General features: G+C 40.4%; 2 protein-coding genes and 1 long non-coding RNA gene across 3 annotated transcripts; all 3 read right to left on the reverse strand.

Annotated features, from left to right (window-relative positions):
• Window positions 1–4,863: 4,863 nt before the first annotated feature.
• On the reverse strand, window positions 4,864–7,619 carry LOC131245093 (uncharacterized). The gene is made up of 2 exons (XR_009170776.1): window positions 5,111–7,619; window positions 4,864–5,079 (listed from the first exon to the last, which is right to left on the reverse strand). It is a non-coding gene; the product is annotated as an uncharacterized LOC131245093 (long non-coding RNA).
• Window positions 7,620–8,172: 553 nt separating this feature from the next.
• On the reverse strand, window positions 8,173–11,019 carry LOC131246368 (pentatricopeptide repeat-containing protein At2g13600-like). Its single transcript, XM_058246431.1, has one exon. It carries the CDS (start codon window positions 11,017–11,019, stop codon window positions 8,173–8,175), a length of 2,847 nt encoding a protein of 948 aa, XP_058102414.1.
• Window positions 11,020–13,897: 2,878 nt separating this feature from the next.
• On the reverse strand, window positions 13,898–19,453 carry LOC131245094 (uncharacterized protein At5g41620-like). The gene is made up of 3 exons (XM_058244310.1): window positions 19,086–19,453; window positions 17,058–17,180; window positions 13,898–16,032 (listed from the first exon to the last, which is right to left on the reverse strand). The coding sequence occupies exons 1-3, from the start codon at window positions 19,410–19,412 to the stop codon at window positions 14,449–14,451; spliced, it is 2,034 nt and encodes a 677-aa protein (XP_058100293.1). The 5' UTR covers window positions 19,413–19,453; the 3' UTR covers window positions 13,898–14,448.
• Between the last annotated feature and the right edge of the window lie 4,221 nt (window positions 19,454–23,674).

Here is a 23,674-nt window from a genome sequence, read left to right on the forward strand (position 1 = left end):
AGAAAGAACTTTACCAGAGAGAGAGAGAGAGAGAGAGAGAGAGAGAGAGAGAGAGAGAGAGAGAGAGAGAGAGAGCAGGAACAATTTCCTTTTGAGGTACATGAAAAAACTCTACCAGCATCATTAGCAGTGCAGTGGAGTAGCAGCCATCCAAATCCTATGATCAGCGGCATGTGCCGGAAAGAGGGGCCATTCATCAGGTAGGCCCCACTTGGCCTGTGCTGCAGATAGATGGACAGGAATAGATAAATCCAGAACAGTTCTCTTGAGGCCCATGAAAAGACTCTGCCAGCAGTTATCGGCATTGCAATGCTTACTCCTGAGAGTAGCCATCCACATCCCACAGTCAGCAGCATGTGCCTGAGAGACTTGGACCATTAATCAGGTAGGCCCCACTTGGACTTTGCCGCAGCCTGGAACCAGGTCAGTCCACTCAGCAGGAGGTTCTGAATTACGAATGTGGACTACTGGGCGACATCTTTTAGCCGTTCATTTGTCTCAAATCTGATAACCATACCAGCCTGATAATTTTCACCAAGGCGCATACACAGGGGAGCCCACCTTGTGGAATATGATTCAGATGGCTACTCACATTTCTATAGCAGTTATGCAAAAACAGGCTGAACAACTTTGACTTTCAAGCAGTACAATGCATGGAAATTACTCCATATTCATGAAAAGCTCCCACCTGATGACTGATGAAAGGGCGCAGGATCTCATTCAGTGCCAAAATTCCCAAAGTGATCTTCACTGCCTATTTCATTCAATCATTGTAAAATCAGTTGTCGTCATGCATCAAGTGGGTCCTTAGATGCTGGAGACATGTCCACAGAGAGAGAGAGAGAGAGAGAGAGAGAGAGAGAGAGAGAGAGAGAGAGAGAGAGAGAGAGAGAGAGAGAGAGCACTGCAAGTTCATCCAAACCGTTCAGACCCATCAACTATCTTGACTGGAAACTGAGAATGATGAACACTTGAAATGATGTCTATGCAAATTTGGTTAACCTTTCCATGGATTCTATATTACACTGAACCACCTAACTTGGGTCCTAATGCCATTAGCTTTCCCAGTGCACTATTTTGGTCTGTCAGCACCGTCAATTCAATAGTATTACTTGAGCCAATCTGCCAACCTGTTTCACTGAATGTGAGGCACTGCTAATTTGTCTTTTGGTGTCCATTTTGTATGCCCCACCGATTAAAAGAAAAGGATCTACCAATGTCGCTTTTGATCAATGGACGGTTCTGATCCCATCCATGCATGCCACATACACAGCAACGGCATGGAGGGATGGTAACTCAGATGCCTTTAGAGGCACTGGATCAAGCCCCCTTAGTGGAATGTGCTTCCAAATACTTGCCAGGCAATCATGAGAATTCCTGCTTGAATGTGATTACTGAAACAGGATCCATAGAGTGACCATGGTTGACACCACCCATCTGCAAGTTATGGTAAAAAAATTACAAATATCCAGAAAACAATAAATGATTATTGATTCCAAAATAAAGAAATGTTTTATTATTGGAATGGTTCATACATTAGCTGCAAGAAGGCACAAATCTCCTTTTGCAGTGCCTGAATTCCAACTTTTTAAGGACTTCTTTCCAAAGACATTTTAATGCAGAAGGCATGGTTTGTTTCACCAAAACATCCCAAGCGAAGTAGGAGAGGGGCTCGAAGTAAGCACTTTCAAATCTATTCCATTTTGTTTCACAACCAAAACGCAATGGAAGGGGTCTACTGTGGTTGATTGGATCTTGGTTGCTGCCATCCAAACAGGCCCTTAACAATCAATTACCTGTCAGTCTAGAAAATTAACAAAGAACCCAAGTTATGACACTAATTACCAGCTCTATGCAAACATGAAATGAACCATTGTAGTAATTGTTTGATACTGTCAATCTGCTTACCAATACAAACAAGGTCCTGTTTGGATAGGCAAAATCTGTGGGGAAAAGGAAATCTTCTCCCTTGATTTGACATTTTCCACTGTTTGGATTGCAAAGAGAACAGTGAATTCTGTGAAATGATATTCCATCCTCAGACAGAACTGTGGTTCTCAAGAAACCCTAAAAATGGAATCCATTTTCAGACAATGCAAGTGGAAATAATTGTTGAATAATCGTTACTATTTCTATGCCCATGCCTTAGAAACCAACTACCTGGAATTTTTTAAGTTGCAAACTAAACAATGACTATCTACATGAATTGGTTGTCTGATGTAATCATTTTTCTGACCAACATCAATTCCCACCAAACTGTTAAACAACCACTTGCTCTAAAAGCTCGAGCTGTTAGAGGATGGTGTATCAATGTATATTGAGGGACTTCAACACTCCCCTGCACATGTGGGTCTGGGATTCGAACACAATACCTTATGCTCTGATGCCATGTCAAACAACCACTTGCTATAAAAGCTCAAGCCGTTAGAGGATGGTGTATCAATGCATATCAAGGGACTTTAACACAAACATCCACACCCACATGCAGGCACATTGTAATTGTAAGAAATGATTCAACAAAACATCTTTGAAGGCTGACTACCATGGTTATTAAGTACACCTGTTTTTTTTCTTTTTTTTTTTGCTTCTCCAACTCCAAACAAACTAAAAAAGCATTTGTAAATACATAGGGCTAGAATATGATGTTTGTCACTTTCTTTTGCTGACCTTATCAAGTTGCTCTTGTGCATTTAGCCAATGTGTGCATGGTCCTAACCTATCGCTAGGTAGGCTAGGACCTCGGAAGCGCCATACCCAAAAAAGTCTCACGGATTTTACAATCCTATCCATTCCATTGGAGGACTTTTGGGGAAAGATAAATCGATGGTTAGAAAAATCTGATCTGAAATTCTTTTTACTGTGCAATTTTTTTCCCTAAAGAAACCTCCAATCAATGGTTAGGACTATCCAACTGGTGTGAATCTGGGTTATGACTAATCCAAGGCAGGGAAGGGAGTAGCTGACGATCCGTTCAGATTTCGAACACATTTGCCAGGTGCATGAAAAGCATGTCACTGATAAGTTAAGCAAAACAAAGGAAGTGTCCATATGCAGACATCGGAGAAATCTTTCAATTGAGTCGTTTCATGGGGTCTAAACAGCGGATATAAGCTTCCTAAATCCTTCTAGTGAATTCACATTCATCTTAAAATAAGATTGAAAAGCCTTTTAGGCTCCATTTGGGATTTAGGAAATGAGAATATGGATTTCATAAATCCAAGAAATTGTCAAATTGATTTACATGGAATTTGGATTTGGCAAATCCTAAAGAAGGGGTGGCAATGGATTGGGTTGTCCCACAGGAAAACTGAACTGACCTGCTTCTGAGACAGATTGGGCCAAGTTAAATGGGTAGTGGGGTCAGCTTTGGATTAGAAAATGTAACCTTTTGAGTAAACTGGTCAGTTTCATGTTGAACCCTACCCAACTTGACCCGCCCATATATTTATTAACAGGTTGGGCCGGATGACCCCACCTGCCGGACACAAAAATGAAAGCGAATTAAAAATGTAAGTAGATACATGCACATAATGCACATATGCTGCCATGTATTCATTAATTTGAACGGTTGGCTTACCTTTAGCCCCATATTCCATTTTGTTACCCAAGTGTGACCATGCTAAGTCGGGTCGGGTCCGGTTGGTCGAGCCCAACCCCAATCCAATTACAATTAAATGGGTGGGATCGGGTTGGGTCGGTCAAGCCCCACCCCAACCTGATTACAAATAAATGGCTGGGGTCGGGTCGGTCGAGCCCCACCCCAATCCGATTACAATTAAATGGGTTAGGTCAGGTTGGGGCCACAGGGTAATGGGTTGTGGGTTGGGTTCAGGCTGGAATTCTTGGCTCATTTAGTAAATGGGTTGAGCTTGGGCTGACGACCTGGCCCAAACCCAACCCATTGCCACCCCTATCCTGCAGTCCTTAGTTTGGTATTCATGATATAAATCATGGATTTATGAGCATTAATTGCAATGACAGAGCATTTACCACAAGCGTATAGCTTTCATGGCTTTCAAAGTCTTATTTGTGGATTTAACAAGTCTTTGGTTTTTTTGCCAGATTTGGATCTAACTCAAATTGACAAACTTACAAATGTATGGATTTGGGAAATCCATGAATTTCGTAAATTCCAAATAAATAAATAAATAAAACAGCAAAGACATTGAAATTGATGGATTTCACAAATCCCTCACCTTTTTTTTAAAAAAATTGAAAGATGAACTTCATTAGGTCAACAACAAAAACAAGCAAACAAAAACGAAAGGAAGAAAACAAAAGAAGGGAAAAAGAAACCTAACAGAAGCTACAGAACTAAAAAATAAATAAATAAACAACAAAAGAAAAGAAGAAACCAACAAAGGAGAAAAAAATATCCTAGACAAATCCCTCACCTTAAACAGAACCTTAATGAAGATTTACCCACAGACTTAGGAATTGCAGAATCGAAAGAACATCCATCGAGCACATTCTTTCCAACTATCAGGGAAGAGCATTGCAACCATTAGAAATGAAATTTTAATCTGATTGAAGATATTGGGAGGTATGCGGAGGTAGACATGAACCTTCAGAGCCCTGCAAATGAATATAGATGGCCACCAAAGCCTTTAACTGTAACAAAAAAGATGAACTTTACCTCCGATCATCTAGTCATATTCCTACTCCTGCACCTTGGTGGGCCGCAGAACTGAATGTGCACGAAACTTTTCAGGAAGTGAGATCAATGTGCCATAATCCATACAGATCAAATATTCACAATCGCCATCCACACTAATTTGGATTTCATTTTTGGAGATAGAATAGAAACTCTATAAAGAAAAATCAAAGAAGATTGAAAGAATAACCAGTACAAAGAGCTGATCATAGTGGAACTGATTCAGATCATGAAATTCTTCATTATCCCATGTTCATTTTCAAACTGGAAAGATTTTAATTTTAATAAGCAAGATTGAATGCCAGTGGAACTTGAATCAAAGTATTTGAGGAAAAGGATCCGAATCCTCCTACATCTGGGCTGCCAAAATGCCAAATCCATTTGGAACTTGAATCAAAGTTGTTTTTTTCTTTTCTTTTTTTTTTCTTTTTCTTTTTTCTTTTTTTGGAAGATGACAATTTATTTATGAAGACGGCAAAGCCGAAAGAATACAAGGAAAAAAAGAAAAAGAAAAACCCAAACTGCACAACTTGCGCTACAACCCGCTCAAACTTGAGGCCTCAACTTTAGATATAGCTGCCGCCCATTCAAAAACACTTGATTTTGCTTGAGGAAAGACTCCCCTTGGATTGCCACACATCCCGGAAGCATCTATTGTTCCTTTCCTTCAAGCAGCCCATAGGCCGGCTAGGAGAGAAAGCCTCTACATGTCAGTTCCACATTTACCATGAACGCTTATGTGCCACTGCCTGAAAAAGTCATCAATTGATCTTGGCAGAACCCAAGAAACACCGAAGAGCCTGAAGAATCTTTCCCACACCTCCCTAGAGAATGAACAGTGCAAAAAAAGATGACTCACCAACTCCATATCTTGCCAACACAATATTGACTCCTCATCTTGAATCAAGTATTGAGGAAAAGGATCTGAACTCTCCTAAACCTGGGCTGCCAAAATGCCAAATCCATCTTGTAAAAAGATCTCTGTTTCGACTAACTGAAAATATGGATGGGAATGTGCATTGACTGAACTGAATGAGGACGGGAAAATAACAGGTCAGACATGTTACCAGCCCATTCTCATTTTGGGGGGCATTTTTTATATACAAGCCTCTAATGCTTCCTGTGATTTTCATTTGGCGGGACACAGTAAACAATCTAAGCCTGCAAAATGTGTGCTTGCCAATGAGCATTCAATACCAGTCTCATTCTGGGTTACACCCAAAAAAGCTTTTAGCTTTTTGGGTCCTTAACTTCCTTGACTCTTAGGACCGTAATCTCCATTCTCACCTTAAGAAATGACCTCAAAGGCCATCTTCACCCCTGTTTCTTTTCAAAGTGCTAGATGCTACAGACGCTAAATTTAAATGTATGGGGATGAACAATATAGAGGGTTTAATTACAGGAAAAAAAATGACATTTGATCGTAAACCAAACATGATAGCACAAGATCATGATCAAACCAATGTAAGAAACAACAACAAGATCTCTGAAAATCCTGTTGCTAAATAAACCAATAACAATTATAAAAATAAGTAATCAAACTTCAACAAGAGAAGTTCAAAACAATGGGTGTTCCACTATTTTTCTAAATTATCAAGTCATAGCATCCTTACACTCATGTAATGATGTGTTTGAAGTATAGAGATGGATATGAGATGAGTGTCAGCTGTGAAACTGTCCACTTTTATCAACTATGGAGCATATTTTATCTATGGGATGAGATTCACAACTCCCCAAAGCCAAAAAAAAAAAACTTTTGTGCATCTACCTACTAGACCTTGGATGTTCATGTGCATGATGATCTGAACTGTTCACTGATTGGGGCCAACTGTAAAGGGGCCATGGACCAAAAATCACAATGACTTCACAATCCTGACCATTTAAAGATGGCTGGATCATAGTGGTCTTTGTGCATCATCTTTTTACATGATCTCTCATTGTGATTTTCGCCTATGGTCTATTCATGGAGCTGCATGATGAATGGATGGTGTGAATCATCATCAAAAGGTCATGTTTACAGAATGAGTGGAGGCACAAGAATTTCATGCTTCGTGGAGTAGTGGGCGTTGTCTCTTTATTCTAGGCTAGAAATACCAAAAATCTAAAGAGAGCTATAGGATGTTTACTACACAGCACAATGTGATGAGATTACGATGACTAAACAAAAATTAAATTACAACCAGATCCTCTGTTGATCATCCTGTAGATGGCAAAAATGTCCCTGCATACAAATGTACAATTCTCTAAATTAGAAAATAAATACTGTCAATAATGAATACGGAAGTCATTGAGATGCAAAGTAAATAGCGGTCGCAGCATTTTTCTCACAAGTCACAAGTAATACATCTAATCCCTGTCAATTTGCTTAAGGGTGCGTTTGGTTGCATCGAATATCATGAAATTTCTTGATCAGGTGCAACCAAAGACACCCTAAGGCAAGAAGCAGGTCCCGAAAAAGGAAAGTCCACCTCCAAATCTAATTTCTTAAATGGGTTTCTGATAAGAGGATTGCTAAAGCAATGAGTAAGAGGAGATTACGTGTGCAATTGGGCACATGTGAGAGATCTGGAGTATGTTCCAAGTGGGAATCAATGTGGACATGTCTAGTACCAAGAGCAGGCTGGTCCCAATCTTCAGGTGGGCCACACATATAAGCTGAATATTGGCCATTCTTACCATCCATTTTTCCTTATTTATGGTCCATGGCAAGTTCATGGCCAGCCCCATTTAGTGATTGGTCCAAATCTCTCCTGTGTGAGCCACAACTCTTCAATCTCTTCTCAATGTGGCTGTAGGCTTATATGGTATGTTAGGGCTTTCAGTTTGTACAAGTAGGGCCTATAATTCAATAATTGATAATGTTGATGAGATGGGACTCACAGTGGACAGCCAATCAAAAACTTTCAGTTAGTAAATAGAATGAGGGCCATTGATCAAATTTATTCCAACCATTCCACCTGTTTTTTCTTTCCCAAAAAAAAAAAAAAAATCACCTGTTTTATACATGTGTCGGAACAGATAATTAGACCTGTCCGGCTTTTGAGACAATGGATCTATATAGTGGGGATTGCCTGATGAAAGGCTTCCATCTCATACATGTGTGCCTCGCTTAGAGAGAGAGAGAGAGAGAGAGAGAGAGAGAGAGAGAGAGAGAGAGAGGGAGAGAGAGAGAGAGATGGAAAAAAAAAAAAAAAAGACACTTTGCAAGTATCAAATTGCTTGACGGGGAACATCATTTCAATTGTAAAATAATGCATAGATACATTTATCATAGATACATACATATATACATATATGCACAGCCTTGAGTACTGCAGTGCCACTTGCTACCATCAGTAGCAAGTTATCAAGCATCTTGAAAATGGATAATTGTGAAGATTGTCCAACTTGGGTGCTTCAATTTCTTTTATAAGATTCGGGTATCCTTGCTCAGAGGATTGCATGAATCTAACAATGTGGGCTCTAAAAGATCTCAATTTAAAGGCTGGCCTCTCTCAAACTAGTATTGATCTGCCTTGCTAGAGGCTGGCCTCTCTCATCTGTTGATTTAAAGCATTGAAAACCTCACATGTACCATCAACTTCAGAATGCAAGATCCCTCCATCGAACCTATGCCTCTTTCTGTTAATATATATCCAACTGGGTTGTGGGATCTTAGTGAGACCTGACTGTTTTGTTCGTGTTTCAGAATTTGCTACACAACCATCAAATTTCTTTGCAGCTTCGTAAATGCTTGGAAGTAGACCACAGTGTTCCAGATATCCATCTTCTAATGTACAAATATCTCTAGCAATATCAACCATTTCCGCATACTGTCCCCCATGGCATAATGAACCAAAATCCTGAAGCAATGTATCAGCACACTGCCAATCTTCAACAACAAGGTTTGTTTGGCAACATGCGGATAGAACACCGAAGAACGTGATTGAATTGGCGTCGACACCTTCATTCTGCATTCTACGGAAAAGAGAGATGGCTAGTTTTCCACGCCCATGCATGACATACCCTGAAATCATGGAGTTCCAGATTAAGGTATTGTTGTGGGGAGCTCTTTCAAATATGCAAACAGCCTCATTGATGCTCCCACATTTGAAATACATAGATATTAGAGCAGCTTGAACAGAAGGATCTTTCTCCAATCCAGTTGTAATTGAGAAGCCATGGATTTCTTTCCCACTTTCAAGCATTCCCAATTTGGCACACGCTGTTGAGGCAGCAGTTATAGCAATTGGGTCAGGTCGAACCCCAGATTGCCACATTTGGCACAAGATTTCCAATGCCGTATCTGCATTGCCGCTCTTGATATAACCTGACAAGACAGCGGTCCAAGAAATTACATCAGGTTTTAACTTAGCCATTCGCACTTTGCCCAATAGTCTGTGAGCCTCGCGCAGCTTCCCGCTTTTGGCAAACCCTGATATCATTCCATTCCACAATACTAAATTCTTATCACAGGTTCTGGCAAAAAGCTCCCAAGCAGTACCCAAATCATCAGACTTGATATACATTTCGAGGAGAGCGCTGGTTATGTACTTGTCTTTGATGCTTCTCCTCATGATCCATCCATGCACTGATTTTCCTATTCGTGAAGCTCCCAAAAGAGCACAAGCACGTAGAATACAGGAAATTGTGATCCCATCTGGTTCGATGCCACATTTTTTCATTAATTGGAAAGTTTGTAATGCCTCTTCCCCATACCCATGGTTGACATGATTAGATATCAATGTATTCCATGTGCCCGTATTCGGCTTAAAGCCTGATGATTCCATTCGATTTACAATCTGCACAGCATCATCAGTCTGCCTGCCTTTTGCATATCCTTTGATAATGCTATTCCACGAAATTGAATCAGGTGAAACCCCAACTGATTGCATACGATCAAGCATGTCTAATGCTCCTTTTGTATTACCTTCTTGGGCATTGCAGTCAATCATTATATTCCAGGACACCAAATCAGGCTTCAAGGATTCTGATTGCAAACTTTGGAAAAGTTCTTTTGCTTCTTCCACGTCCCCTTTTTTAACATACCCCCCAATCAAAGAGTTCCACGAAACAATGTTGTTCTTAAATAGCAATCTGTGTGCATCGTCTAGTTTCCCACATTTGGTATACATGTGTACAAGAGAAGCACTAAGAAAAGCTTCAATCATAAACCCGTTTCTGACTATGAATGCATGGATCTCTCTACCTTGTCTGAGAGCACCTAGGCCAGCGCATGCCTTAAGAACTGAGGAAAATACCATCTCATCTAAAACCATCTCAGAAAATTGCACTTGGGAGAACAAACTCAAGGCCTCCTTCAAGAATCCAAAATTCACATATGCTCCAATAAGTGTCGTCCACGAAGCAATATCTGGTTCCAAACCCACGTTTCGCATTTGCCGAACAAGCTCTAAAGCTTCCTCAAAATACCCACATCGGGCCAAAGCCGAAATTAGCGCATTACAAGAGACTACATCTGGTTTCATACCCATCTTTTGCATTTTAAAGAAACAATCCAGTGCTTCTTTGGCATAGCCGTAAACTGCATACCCTGAAATAATTGTATTCCAAGTTATCAAATTTGGCTTCACCCCTCCTGCTTCTATTTCTGTGACCAATCCAGCAAACCCATCAAAATCCTCTGCTCGACTATAACCCTTCAACATCGTATTCCATGAAACAACATCTCTATGAAGCATCTTATCAAACAATTTACGGGCATCACCAATGCAGCCACATTTCCCATACATATCCACCAAACAATTGCTCAGGAAAACATCAGATTTGTATCCACTCTTATAAACAAATCCATGAACTTCCCTCCCCAACTGCAAATTCCGTGAACCACCACAAGCTCTAAGAACACTGTTCAAAACAAAACCATCAGCTCTCAGATGAGCAGTCCCGAAATCACGAAAAAGCATCAATGCTTCATCGAAAAGACCCTTCCTGCAGAACCCATCTAAGATAACAGACCAGAACCACAAGTTCTTACCCTCAACGCCCTCAAAAGCATCCATAGCATCGACCAAGCTACCGCATTCAACAAACATGTGGACAATTCTCGTCCCAAAATACACATTCCTATGCAAATTCGAACCGACCATGTGATCATAGACCTTTCTTGCAAGAATAAGGTCTCGCTCAGATGCAAGTGAACGCAACAAACAGTCATAAATTTGGGTCTTTTCAGCGGATAAACCTTCTTTGGGAATGAAATCGAGATTACCCACAGCTTCTTTCAATCGGTTCTCCGAGCAGAGCTTCACAACAACGGCCGGAATGCTTTGTTTCGTGATGGATTTGGAATTTTTGGGGGAGAAATGGAGATGGATATTTTGGGAAATGGCATTTTGGGTGGTTTTGAAGATTGCAGATGCCATGTACTCTGCTGCTGAAAGAAGGTGGAATTTGTATTGTTGGATAGGATTTCCTAAGACTTTTCATGCTTTCTATGATTGAAGAGATTCCAGAAAATGGTTTTTCTTTTTCTTTTTTTATTTGAGATTTTTGGATGGTGGAGAAGATTTGAAAGGCGTGAAAGAGCCATCTGTGGATTATGTTTTGGATTGGTAAGAAATGGATACCAGAAAACAGACAGTAAAAGCCGTTAATATTCGAAGGAGAACGCGGATAACATACTAAGGCGCTCACCAACCATTACAGTGCAGTGAAGACTCTGTGGGGTCCACCATGATGTAAGTATTTTATCCACCCCGTCCATCCTTTTTTTCATATCATTTTAGATCATGAGACAAAAACTTAAGCATATTCAAAGTTAAAATGGACCACACCACAAGAAACAGTGGGGATAATGACGTCCACCGTTGAAAACCTCACCCCTCACTACAATCCCCAAAATGAGTGTCATAGTCCACCACCATCTCTAATTTCTGGTGACTAATTCACTGTACACTTGGCATGTATGTACTGAGATCTGGACCGTCCATTTCGTGGGACGCATTTTGATGTTGGCCAGAAACCAACGTTCATGGAACCATCCCTTCCTTCTAAACGTTGGCTGTCAAATGGACGGTTAAAGATAAAATGGTCAGGGGTCAAGGTCGTCCAATCAGCGGGACTTTACAGAGCAGAATTTCAATGGTCTTGATTCGTTAAATATGTTTGCTGGTGTATGGGGGATAGATGAACGGTGGTTAACTCTTAGGAGTTCCCAATGCCTTTTGTCTAGAGGGGAACTGCCCTGTGGAGATGGTCCCAAGATTTGAACCGTTAATGTCGTCGAAATCATTTTTTTGTGGTGATTTTTTACTTCAATTTAGATAAATGTGAGCTCTTAAAGAACTCTTTTTGAATTATTTTAAATTCATATACACAATCATCAGTTAAGCCTATTGTCTGGGAGTGTGAATGGTGTGCCTGGGGAGAGTATTTCACAAGCATATTTTTTAAATATTAATAAAATTATTATATTTCACATGAGTTCTTATTACCATTATTAGTAAGTCATGGTCATCTCTCTTAATTCTTTCTTTTTTAAATATAGACCACCAAACACAATTGAGTGATTCTGAGTACTATATAGTTGTATTACAGTGGATTTCAATTATAAATTGCCAAACACATTTAGTGATTCCAATTCACCTCAATTCTATTATAATTATCCATGCACATCAAATAAAAGCTACCAAACATCCCTTAAGTTTGATGGGCATAGCTTAGAATAAAAAACATAAGAGGGCTCCAATCACCAAATAATTTCAACATGTGGGCATGTGGACCCACATGCTTAAGATGATCCCAAACATTCATATTTTTTTTAATTAAGATAAAGAAGTTGTTTTACCATCTATGAAAATGTTAAAAGATTAATGGTTAAACAGTGATACCTATACCCTTCAACTATAAAAATGTATTTTCTCAGGTTTATTTTTAATGGTATATTTTAATTGGTAGAATTTAAAAAATAAAAACAAAAATAAAAAACTTTTTTCGGCAAATGTGGTGCTTTCCTTGTACTGCCGCAATGAAATAATTTATTGAGAATGAGGTTAAAAAAATAAAAATAAAAATAATAAAAAAATAAAAAAATAAAAATAATAAAAATCTAAGGTCCTTTTCTTTTCCTCTTTAAAACTTGATAATTCTCATTTTCACACTTTCTGAAAAATATATTTTACTCTTTTACCATTAAGCATTTTACATAATGAGAGTTAAAACAAGCAATATTTATAAGATTCTTTCCATGAATTTACTTATCTACCATTTTCTTTGGATATGATGTTTTTCTTCACGAATCTACTCTTTCGATTTCATAAATTCAAATGGTCTGTTTAAGGAAATGGCTTTTACTCATTTTTTGTGAAGAAAAGAAATCGATTTTCTCTGTTTTTGGTATTTCAAATAAAGGAAACAGTTGCATCAATGGGGAATTTGCATTCTCTTCCACTAAAATTTTCATTTCTATTTTAAATTCATCTATGGGCTATGGTCACGTGCCTGACGAGTCCATGACCAAAAGGACAATGATCATCAGGTAATCCGACTACCCACTAAAAGAGAACTCGATATTAACATTAACCAATTTTCATCCTTAAATCTTTCTTTTTAAGGACCATGATCAGATATTGTCAAAACCATTCATTCAATGTGTTTTCCAAACGGTGGCCCACCTACAAGGCATACTGCTGGATTCAAGGTCTGGATCACTTGGTCATTCAACCATGTGTTTGATGATCATATGCCCCTGACCTGATTGCTCGATGGTTAGACAAATCAAAGTAGGCATTAGACATTGGCTGCTGCACTACATCAAACTAGCCTGTAAATTCATGCTCCATTGGGAACGGAAAGCATAACAGCTGGAGAATCCACATCGGCAAGTGCTAGATTCGATTTTCGACCGTTGGACTCTGATTATGGCCCACTTGTACCTATCGGCCGTTACACTGGTAATTGACGCAGCTAAGCTTGTGGGGCTCAAAATACATCAACAAGGTGCCAAAACAAAATGAAACGATCCTAAGAACGAAAAACCCATTTTGAGTTTCTGCCTCTGTACTCCTACAATGGCAAAAACAAATTGTAATTCAGCTAGTTTGATTGTGCTGTATTTGGGTGCACCAAATATCATGAAATTTCATGATATTTTGCACAGATTAAACTCATTACTATTGAAATATCATGACATCCGGTGCAACCAAAGGCAGCCTTAATAAGAGATGAAAAAATGATATCAGCGGCCCAATCGTTCTCTATCTTTTATATAATTAGCATTCCACAAGAGATCAGAAGAGCTGATAAGAAGAAAATTGATTTTGTTGCAGTTGATTTCTAGTAGAATCAGTTGTACCCATTTCACAACAATCATAAGAGCCATCTGTAAATCATTTCACAACTTTACAGCTCATATACAGATGTAAATTCCAAAATTACATATTAAAAGTTTACACCCCAAGTTTATGCTCAATCCAAATTGGTGGGGACCTAGTTTTTGGCAATCTAAGCAGTTAATCTTGTGAACCCCATCATGGGGTGGACCCGTATCCCAATATATCCTATCAGATGCATCCTAGCCACTCAATTGGTGGCTTCCAAATTGAGAACTACAACCAACGGTCCATACAGGGAAACTCTTGAGCAGCGGAATCATTCAGTGGAGTAGATTTTGGGGTATCCCCATCCACGGCATGGCCCACTAAACAAATGGTTTCATCATCATACGGTGGGCGACACAAGTACACTTTGTTGTGCCTCAATTGAACATTTCATGCTTTGTCAAAGTAGAAAAGAAAACCACTTTCGACATACCTTGGCCACCATTGACATAACTGAGATTTCCAAAGTCCATTTTAGGGACCTTTCGAAGTTTTTAATCGAGCATGCTGCCCTTCAAACCTCGCTTCAAGCAGTTTTGCCTTCAAGGTACTCTCCTTTAAGCCCCCGGGCCATTTCAGAGAGCTTTGACTTTGAGATATATCAAGATCTGGAGATGTGTGTCGGAAATTCCACTGTTGTACTGGACTTGATAGGCCAGGACCCTCGCCCGAAACGTCGTCCCTAGCACCTGTGACTGAGTGACCCCTCCATGAGAAGTGGCTGCGAGGATCATCTCTGTGGTCATTCTCAGGGCGAATCTTGCTGCCTTCGGAAAACGGCGACCCACTCCTGATTAAGTTACCAATCATGTGGTTCAATCCATGGATGCCGTCCCGTTTGCCTTTTCTGTCACGTCCACCCTCCCGTGGCCCACCCTTTTCAGATTTCTGGGAAAGGCCGACTTCAGTCTGACTCGCTTTCTCCCCATCAGCATCTGCCACCCTTTCAATAAACTCGGTCTTGTTTCCATTACATGACCTGGCAGCCCTGGCCATCTCTTCTTCAAATTGCACTTGTAAGCCAGATGAATTATGGCCCTTGATCTTTTCATGGGGCCCCAATTTCTTATTCACGGGAATAGATTTCTTTCTCTCTTCCAGATCATCTATAGCTTTGTCACCATGCTGTTTAGACCGGTCAGTATTTTCAGCACTGTTGACATTCTTGTTTAGCTCAAAGCAGTGCACATCAGTGGCCATCGAATCCTCATCATCACCAGCATCTTGAGGTGCGCTTGTGGCCCCATTGAAATGGACTGACTCAAGGGAATGGCGACGCAAACCACCATCCTTCCCAGCGACATCTTCATACGTGACATTAGAGCTACCTGATCGTTTAGCCTGAAGAAAGGTCTCGATCTCACATCTCAGCCTGTCTACCATCGTGTCCTTTTCAGAGAGATCAAACCGAGCTTCTGCGAGCTTCATCTGGGCCCGTTCATCAAGCCACGCTTCAGAAATGTGAAGTATCAATCGATCATCTCCACTATTATGATCTTTTGTGGACTTCTGTTTCAGCCCCCGAAGCTCCAACTCATAATCTCCTATCCCTCCAGCAAACTCATCGCACAGGTCTTCCAACAGAACCCGTGCTTTTCTCTCTCTTTCCAATTCCTTCAGAGCCTTTGCAAATGAGGACTTCATGCCAGATAGCTCTCTAGCTAACTTCCTATGCAAGCTCTCCGACCGAGCCCTCAGCTTCCGCTCATCTTCGAGCTCATCCCTCATGGACTGCACCGCTGCTTTGATCTTATCTTGCTCCTTGCTCCTACTAATAAGCTTGTCCTCAGCAACCTGCTTCATCAGATCGTCTATTTCATTCCTGTCCGCTTGCTGTTCTTGCACCAACTCCTGGATCCGGGCTCGAGAATGGCCTAGCTCTTTCTTCAGCGCTTTCACCAATGAGACATTAGACGCATGCTGTTCTTCCAGGCCCCATATTCGATTAAGTACTTTCAATAACTCCGTAGAGGTTCTAAGGTTATAACCTGACTCCCCAAATCTTGCCTTGAAGTCCAGAGAACTTGTGGGAGTGACGGGCTGGTTATAAGCTGCTATCTGCGAGGAAGACAAATGTGCATTGGGGTAAACAACAGTCGGATCGTCCACTGGTAGGCTGATTCAAAATACATATTGTAAATAATGTAATTTGTAAGAATAGGAATTATCAAGTGCTGATCCTCAGCAATGTACAGCTAGCTAAGGCACATTATTCTGTAGATGTAGGCCCATGGTCTGGCGATCGAGAATGTAGATCTGATGGCATCACTGTGGATGCGAATCCCATATGGAAGATGCTAGCCTCCAATCTTTGGCCTATTTTCTGGGAGTTCCAATGGCACCAACATCAATGGCAGTGCCCATTTGATCAATGGTCTGGATCACCAAACAGAGAGGCTCAGCAAACTAATGTGCCTTGTGGATAGTAAGTATTGGAACTACAGATTTTAGAAGAATGGAAAAGTTCAAAAGATTGCTTGATTCATTTCGAGCAAGAGAGAATCCTAATCAGTCCTTCAAACTTCTCATGTTTAGCATAAAGACAGACCATACCACCACCACCACCATCATCATACCCTTGTCACAGCTAGTTAGGGTCTGCTTTACAAATATTAAAAGAGAAAGTCTTCAAGTCCGACCAGTTCCAGATGAGTTACCGTCTAGCGGGCCAGTGGATTGCTTCCAACCCATCTAGCATGTACGACATAAAACATCTCCAATAGGTTGGCCCCACAAGGAGGATGACCTTGCATGCTCGTATTTTGTTATTTATTGATTGTTATACATTCTTTTCTATGGTGTGGCCCACATGGTGAGTGGCTCACGCTAATTTGGGTACAAGGTGATCCTCATGGCAGGGCCAGCCAATTGGACAGGTTGGATTTCACACATGCATAACAAGCTGAAACTTATCTGCTAGTTGAACAGCAACTTATCATGCAACTGTCTGGACTTGAGACGATCTCATATAAAAATACCCATCTTTTACATATGCAATACAATAAGACGACTATCCCTCACTTAGGAATCCAAAGTAACCAATTCAAATGATAAATATGGAACAGAAAAGATGATAAACATACCTCCATTGAGCTACAACTAGCTGGAGAAACAGGCTGTAGAGCTCGACCACTCCTTTCTATCAATTTATGATGCTGCATCAGTGATGCAGCAACATGCCGGGTCAGACTACCTGGGCTTGCTGACTGACAATGGAAAAGGAGAAAGATTAGTTTTGGAATAGAAAACCCCTAATCGAGATACAGCTTCATAGTTCAGATGAAAGCCTATAATACTGCCATCAAATGCATCAGTTGAAAAAAAAAAAAAAAAATCTCTCTCCAACTACTCATAAATGCCAGTCAATTGAGCAAAGAACCAATTAAAGAAGCCTTCAACAGGGTGAACCCCAAAAGGAAATCATCCAAAAGGATTCAAACAATGCAGGTTTTCTTTATGGAAACTATCTTTCAGAACATGTGAAGAAAAACAAGGATAATGTGTAGTCAATTTCAAGTCAGAATACAGATCTGACCATACGAAGGTACCTGCTAGTTCATTCTAACTTCACTGCTGCATTGAACCCCTCATCCAATAGGAATAAACCAGACATCAGTCCATAAAGAAATGCACCCACTTTCCAACACAAGCAACGACTAGAAAACTGAGCAGCTGATGTTCTATGTGCTGCTTTTCAGTTTCTGCTAAAACCACTATGAAGCTTCAATTGAAACTAACTAGAGCCAAATAAACAGATTTATAAGTTTCCAATGAAAAAGCCCTACAAATTCAAACAATAAATTCAACTGCTATCATAGATTAAAAAGAGCCCATTCCAAATGTCAAAGTTAAAATTTCAAAGAAGAAGAAGCCAATAATAATAATAATAATAATAACGCACCATTCGTTACAATTGATAAGTCCAAAATGTCAAGTAATAAAAAATTAATTGAAAAGATCGGAGCTGTTCCATTTCTAGTAAAGAAGTAGAATCCAAAAGATGGGAATACATTATCTATTTTGACCTTGATGATGCATATTCTGATACCTTATTTATTTATTTATTGAACCAGAGACCTAAATGTTACAACGCACCCTGACTAACATTGAGCCATGTCAAAGTTGAGCTATGGCTCAAACCCCTATGAAACTGACATTTTAAACCTTGCAACTGATAGACCATTAAATCAGACTGAACAGATTTACAAAGAGAGAACAATAAGTAGACGTAAGCGCAAGAACATAGGGCCCCGCCCCCCCCAAAAAAAAATAAAAAAATAAAAAATCAAGCACAATAATCCAAACACTCATCAGCATTAAATCCCCAATTCAAGCATTTTTACCCGATCAGGCTATCTATGAAATGGAATCAAGATTCAAGACCGTGGCTTGCAAATTGGTTTCGGTGTACCATATAAGTCACCACTGGGGTTGTATAGGGTGACATGGCCATACCGCTTGTGGGCGATACATACCCATTTCGCACAAAACATCAAGTCCTATTCAAGACAGAAAACCCAGACAAAACCCATGAACAGAGAACTAAAACAACAATAAAAAACAAGGAGCTACTATTAACACCCATCTTTTTTCCCATTCCCATACACCAATTTTCCACTTTGGGGATTGAAATCGTACTCTTATGCTAAAGTGATTCCTAAAATGGAAATAATGGGTGTATACAAACAAATCAGGTGGGTGTAAATATCAATTCCCATGGAAAATCATTTTTTACTACTAAGAAATAAAATACCCATTCAAAAAAAAAAAGAACTCTTTTAACCGTTAGAAACTCATCATCATCTAAGCCTTATCACAATTAATTGGGGTCGCCTACATGAATCCTGTTCCGCCATCCTACTCTTTTAACAGATCAAAACTCAAACTAAAAACCCAGATAAATCTTCGATTTTTTTTTTTTTTAATGGTTAAGAAATAATTTTTTTGCTCATGAAAACAAAAACCCATCGGCATAAAACCCTTCAAGAAAAACAAAATTTAAGCTTCTCGTAAAACAGAGAAAAAAACCCCCAAAAAAATAAAAAATAAAAAATAAAATCTTGAGAGAGAGAGAGAGAGAACAAAAGAAAAACCGAGTTGAGTGGCATTACCTGCTCAGGTGGACTGTGAGGGGGATCGGCCAGATGGGGGGGAAGGTCAAGAGCCTTGTCCTTGTGGTGGTGGCTCCTGACGCCCCGGCTCATTTTAGGAAGAGGGTGGAGGTCCTGAATCTCCCAGAGGCTAGCGGCGAGCTTCCTTGCGGAGAGTGCGGGTATCATTAACCCACCTTTATTATTATCGTGCGCACCCCCCAGTTTCCAAGCAGGCACTGGAGTGCATGGGCCCCCTCTTTTCCCTACCAACACCCCGCGCCTCAACTTTCTCCCCAAAATTCCCTCCTTTTCCGCCGCGACTCCCCCTTTTTCTCCTTCTTCCATCTCTCTCTCTCTCTCTCTCTCTCTCTCTCAACCCTCTACAATTAAAAAAAGAAGAAAAAAAAACTCCCTTTTATACAAAAAAAAAAAAAAAAAAACTAACCTTCTTTCTTCTACAAAACCCTCTCTCTCTCTCTCAAACCTCTTTCGTATGCAAAATCCTCGGTTCTCTCCCCAATTCCTCTCTCTAAACCCTCTTTCGTCTACAAAAACCTCGTTTCTTTCTCCGCATTTCTATTTCTCTCACTCCTTTAAAAAAACAAAAACCTCGTCTCTCTCTCTCTCCGTCTAACCCCTCAACGCCTACAAAAACCTCCCTCAAGCCCTATCTCGACTACAAAAGTCTCTCTCTCTCTCTCTCTCTCTCCCCTTCAGCTGTAGCTGAATTTTCCAAATTTCCTTGCTGGAAGAGAGTGACAACGGAAAGCACCCTTGAAGGAATTCGCGCGAGGAGATACGGAAAATATGAATTGCGCACACGCGACAGAGTGACGCACGTGGGACAGATCCCACCCACGCATCGGGTGAGGCTCTACGGGGACATTAAAACTTTGAATACAGATCGTCTTCTTCTTTCTAATCCCGGTACTTTCTCCTACTAGATGGCCCACATGATGAATTCCGATACCCCACCCAATTATCAGCCTGATCTACCGTACACGTGTCAGTCTCCCAAATGTGCTGCGATTCACATCTTAACCTCTGAAATAGTAGAACGCTCTTCTTCATATTCATCTCCCGTTCAGGTGCACGTGTCACCTTCCTGGTGAAAACGGACCGCCAGCTAGGTGGTCCTTGCAATGGATGGTCTGGGTACAGCACTGCTGTTTGATCTGTGAATTTCATTTGTGCGGTTGAAATAAGAAAAAGGTGCACGGTCCACATTCCGAAGGGAATCGTTTAGCTATCAAAAGCCTACGATCATCCAATCAAAGGCCGCTTTTACCATAGCCTCAAGCCTACATTTGCGGATGGTCGGACGCCGATTGGGTACAACCCCGCCTGTCACGAGCTCGTCACATTCATGGCACTGTGGGGCCACCTTGATGAATCGGTTTTATCCACACCGGCCATCCATTTTTCCATATCATTTTAGGGTTTAAGCTCAAAAATGAGGTAGATCCAATGTTCATATGGAACACACAGTGAGGATTAAACGAAAAACCGTTGAAAACTTCTTCAGGGCTATCCAAGCATTGGATCAAGCTGATATTTGTGTTTCCCCTTCATCCAGGTCTATGTGACCTTATTAACAGGTTGGATAGAAAATGGCCTTGGGAAGGTTTCAACGGTAGGTGTCACTATCCCACTGCCTCCTATAATGTGGCCCATTTGACGTTCGGATATGCCTGATTTTTGGGCTCATGCTCTAAAATAACCTTGAAAAATGGATGGACGGCATGGATAAAACATATACTTCATGATGAGACCCACGTAGCTTTTCCGTGTTTACACAGTATCCACGAAGTCGGTGCTTCGTTTTACACGGCGAATCCAAATCCCTAGCCGACAGGCTATCACCGTCCGCTGCAGGGACCGGGAATCAGGAGGTGGGCCCAATATCTTCTTAGTGTACCGCCATTTTCTACGGTAAAAAGTAGGGACGCGGATTGGCAGGTGTGCCACATACCACCGATTTTGCTATTGTGTTGACGTGACCCTGTTCTTTGATAGCCAAGTTCAGTAGGTACCTTCGCGAGGTATGTGTTATATCTAAACCGTCCGTCCATTTAGCGAGCTAATCGTGAAGCTTGATTTAAAAACTAAGTTATACCCAGAGATAAAGTGGACTACACCGTAAAAAGCAGTGGAGATTAAAAGTCTATCATTGAAACCAATTTTGGGTTACAAAAGTTTTGGATTAATATGATCTTTGATTTTCCCCTTTCATCCATCTGGTCCATGTGCTCTCATGAACAAATTTATGAGTTCACATGGATCGGATGGATAAAGGGGAAAGCAAAGATCATATTAAGCGGGCATTTGATGCATGAGTTTAAATGCGATTAGGTGGGAGTGGGTTTTAAGATCTTACCTTTCATTACAATGTCCTATTTAGAACTTACATAAGATATGGGTTGTAAAGCCTCTTTTTGAAATTAGCGCCCAAACGAGGGTTTTTACTATCCTACTTTGAGTTTCGTGTGGCTAGTGATCAGTACTATGTGAATCTCATCATAATGTATGTGTTTTATCTATGTTGTCCATCTATTTTTAAATATAATTATAGAGCTTTATTCCAAAAATAAGGTAGATATAAATCTCAAGTGGACCACACCATAGGAAAACAGTAGTGATTGAATTACACCATTAAAAACTTCCCAAGGCCAATTGTGCGGTCCACTTGAGTTTTGAATCAAACTCATTTTTGGGCTCATACCATAAAATGACACAGAAGAATGGGTGAACGGCATGGATGAAACACATACATCATGGTGGGGCCCACAAAGCACCGATCGTTAGTAGTAAGATGAGTAGCCAATCCATTTCCCAAACATGAAGTGGGATGGCCTCCACGCCATGGGATTAGACGACAACTCCTGACACAATGTAATCATTATATTTTATTTCAATAATTCCATCCCACTTAAACCCATCTAATCCATGCTCCAAGCACTCTATCTAAGTTATGATGAGCCCCATGAATATTTTAACCGTGAGAATCATTGTACCACTTTTAAGGGCATTTGGCGGATGGTATTAGATGAGATTAAGTGGGATGGAATTGCATTTGGTCATGTGTCAATTCCACTCAATGTTTGAGAAGAATGGAAAAGCTAGAATTAGATTACATGAAATGGCATTTAGTCTTGTGCCAATTTCACTCAATGTTAGCAAGTTTTGTAGGTCTCACTATGATGTGTGGGCTATATTCATACCATTCACCTATTTTTCGAGATCATTTTAGAGCATAGGTCAAAAAATCAAGTACATCTAAAGCTCAAGTGGACCCCACCACAAAAAGTAGTGGGGATTGAACACATACCATTGAAAACTTCTTTGAAACTACATAAGTTTTAAATCTAACTCATTTTTAAGCCCATACTATAAAATGAAGTTACAATAGCATGGTAACAAGTGACGATCTCCATCACATGTAATAATTACATTTTTGAAATCACATCTCAGCCAAACACCGCCAAACACATCCTCATGTGCTGTGTATGCCAAGTAAGATTCGGATATAACTCATTTTTGGCTCATGCTCTAAAATAATGTCCGTAGATATAACAAATTCAGTGGGGCCATGTTAGATTCTTCTCTTTTCGACAGGATTTCGAGGACCATATAGTGACAGTCTTGCACGACACGTACCCACACCAGTCAAGTCGGTGGTGTGTTGTACACTAGCCAATCCGCTTCCAAAAAGTAGTACCGAATTTGAACCGTTTGAAATTAACGCGAAGCGCTAGTACAATGTCTCCTGGCTTGATTGGGACCTAACGTCGTTCTCCCTGCACGTGTTCTCGCCTACACGCTATTCATCAGGTGGGTCTAAAATAGGGAGCAGATTAGGTGTTACCCTACCCTTACGGCCGTGGGGTCCACCTTGATGATGCCTTATATATCCGCACCATCCATCCAGTTTTTTCAGCCCATTTTAGAATCAACAAAAAATTAAGCAGATCCAAATCTGAGGTGGACCATGCAAAAAAAACAAAAAAAAAAAAAAAAACAGTGGTGATTAAATGCCAACCATTGAAAGCTTCTCACAGGCCCTGTAAGCAGATCCGTTATGCTTATTAGCCATCCAACCCCTTGATAAGGTCAACCAAACCTGTATTAAGGGACAATACAAAGATCAACTTGATCCCCAACATTTGCAGCATACCAAAAGTTTTTAACAGTCATTCACCACTTTTTCCGGTGAAATGGTTGGCTTAGAAATTTGGATAAAATATGCTAAGTTCACGAATAACGTCCTAAAATGAGCTGAATAAACGGATGGATTAGTACTATAATAAGCTGAAAAACGGATGGACAGCGTTGATATATATCACATTCACCCACATGGTATGGTTCACAACGACTAATGTGCTGCCTGATATCACCTAATACACCCCTTAATAGGGGTGGATTAGATGCCACCAGGCCTCACTAAAAACGGTGCGATCCTTACATTAGAGGCCCACCTTGATATGTGTATTCTGTATATCTGCCATCCAATCCATTGACAAGGTCACATAAGCTTGGGCTTGATCCAAGACTTGTGTGGCCATCAATTATCAAAACACTATTGTTTCCTAAAGTGTGGTCCACCTGGT

Source organism: Magnolia sinica, chromosome 5 (genome assembly GCF_029962835.1).
Source record: "Magnolia sinica isolate HGM2019 chromosome 5, MsV1, whole genome shotgun sequence".
NCBI classification, from domain to species: domain Eukaryota; kingdom Viridiplantae; phylum Streptophyta; class Magnoliopsida; order Magnoliales; family Magnoliaceae; genus Magnolia; species Magnolia sinica.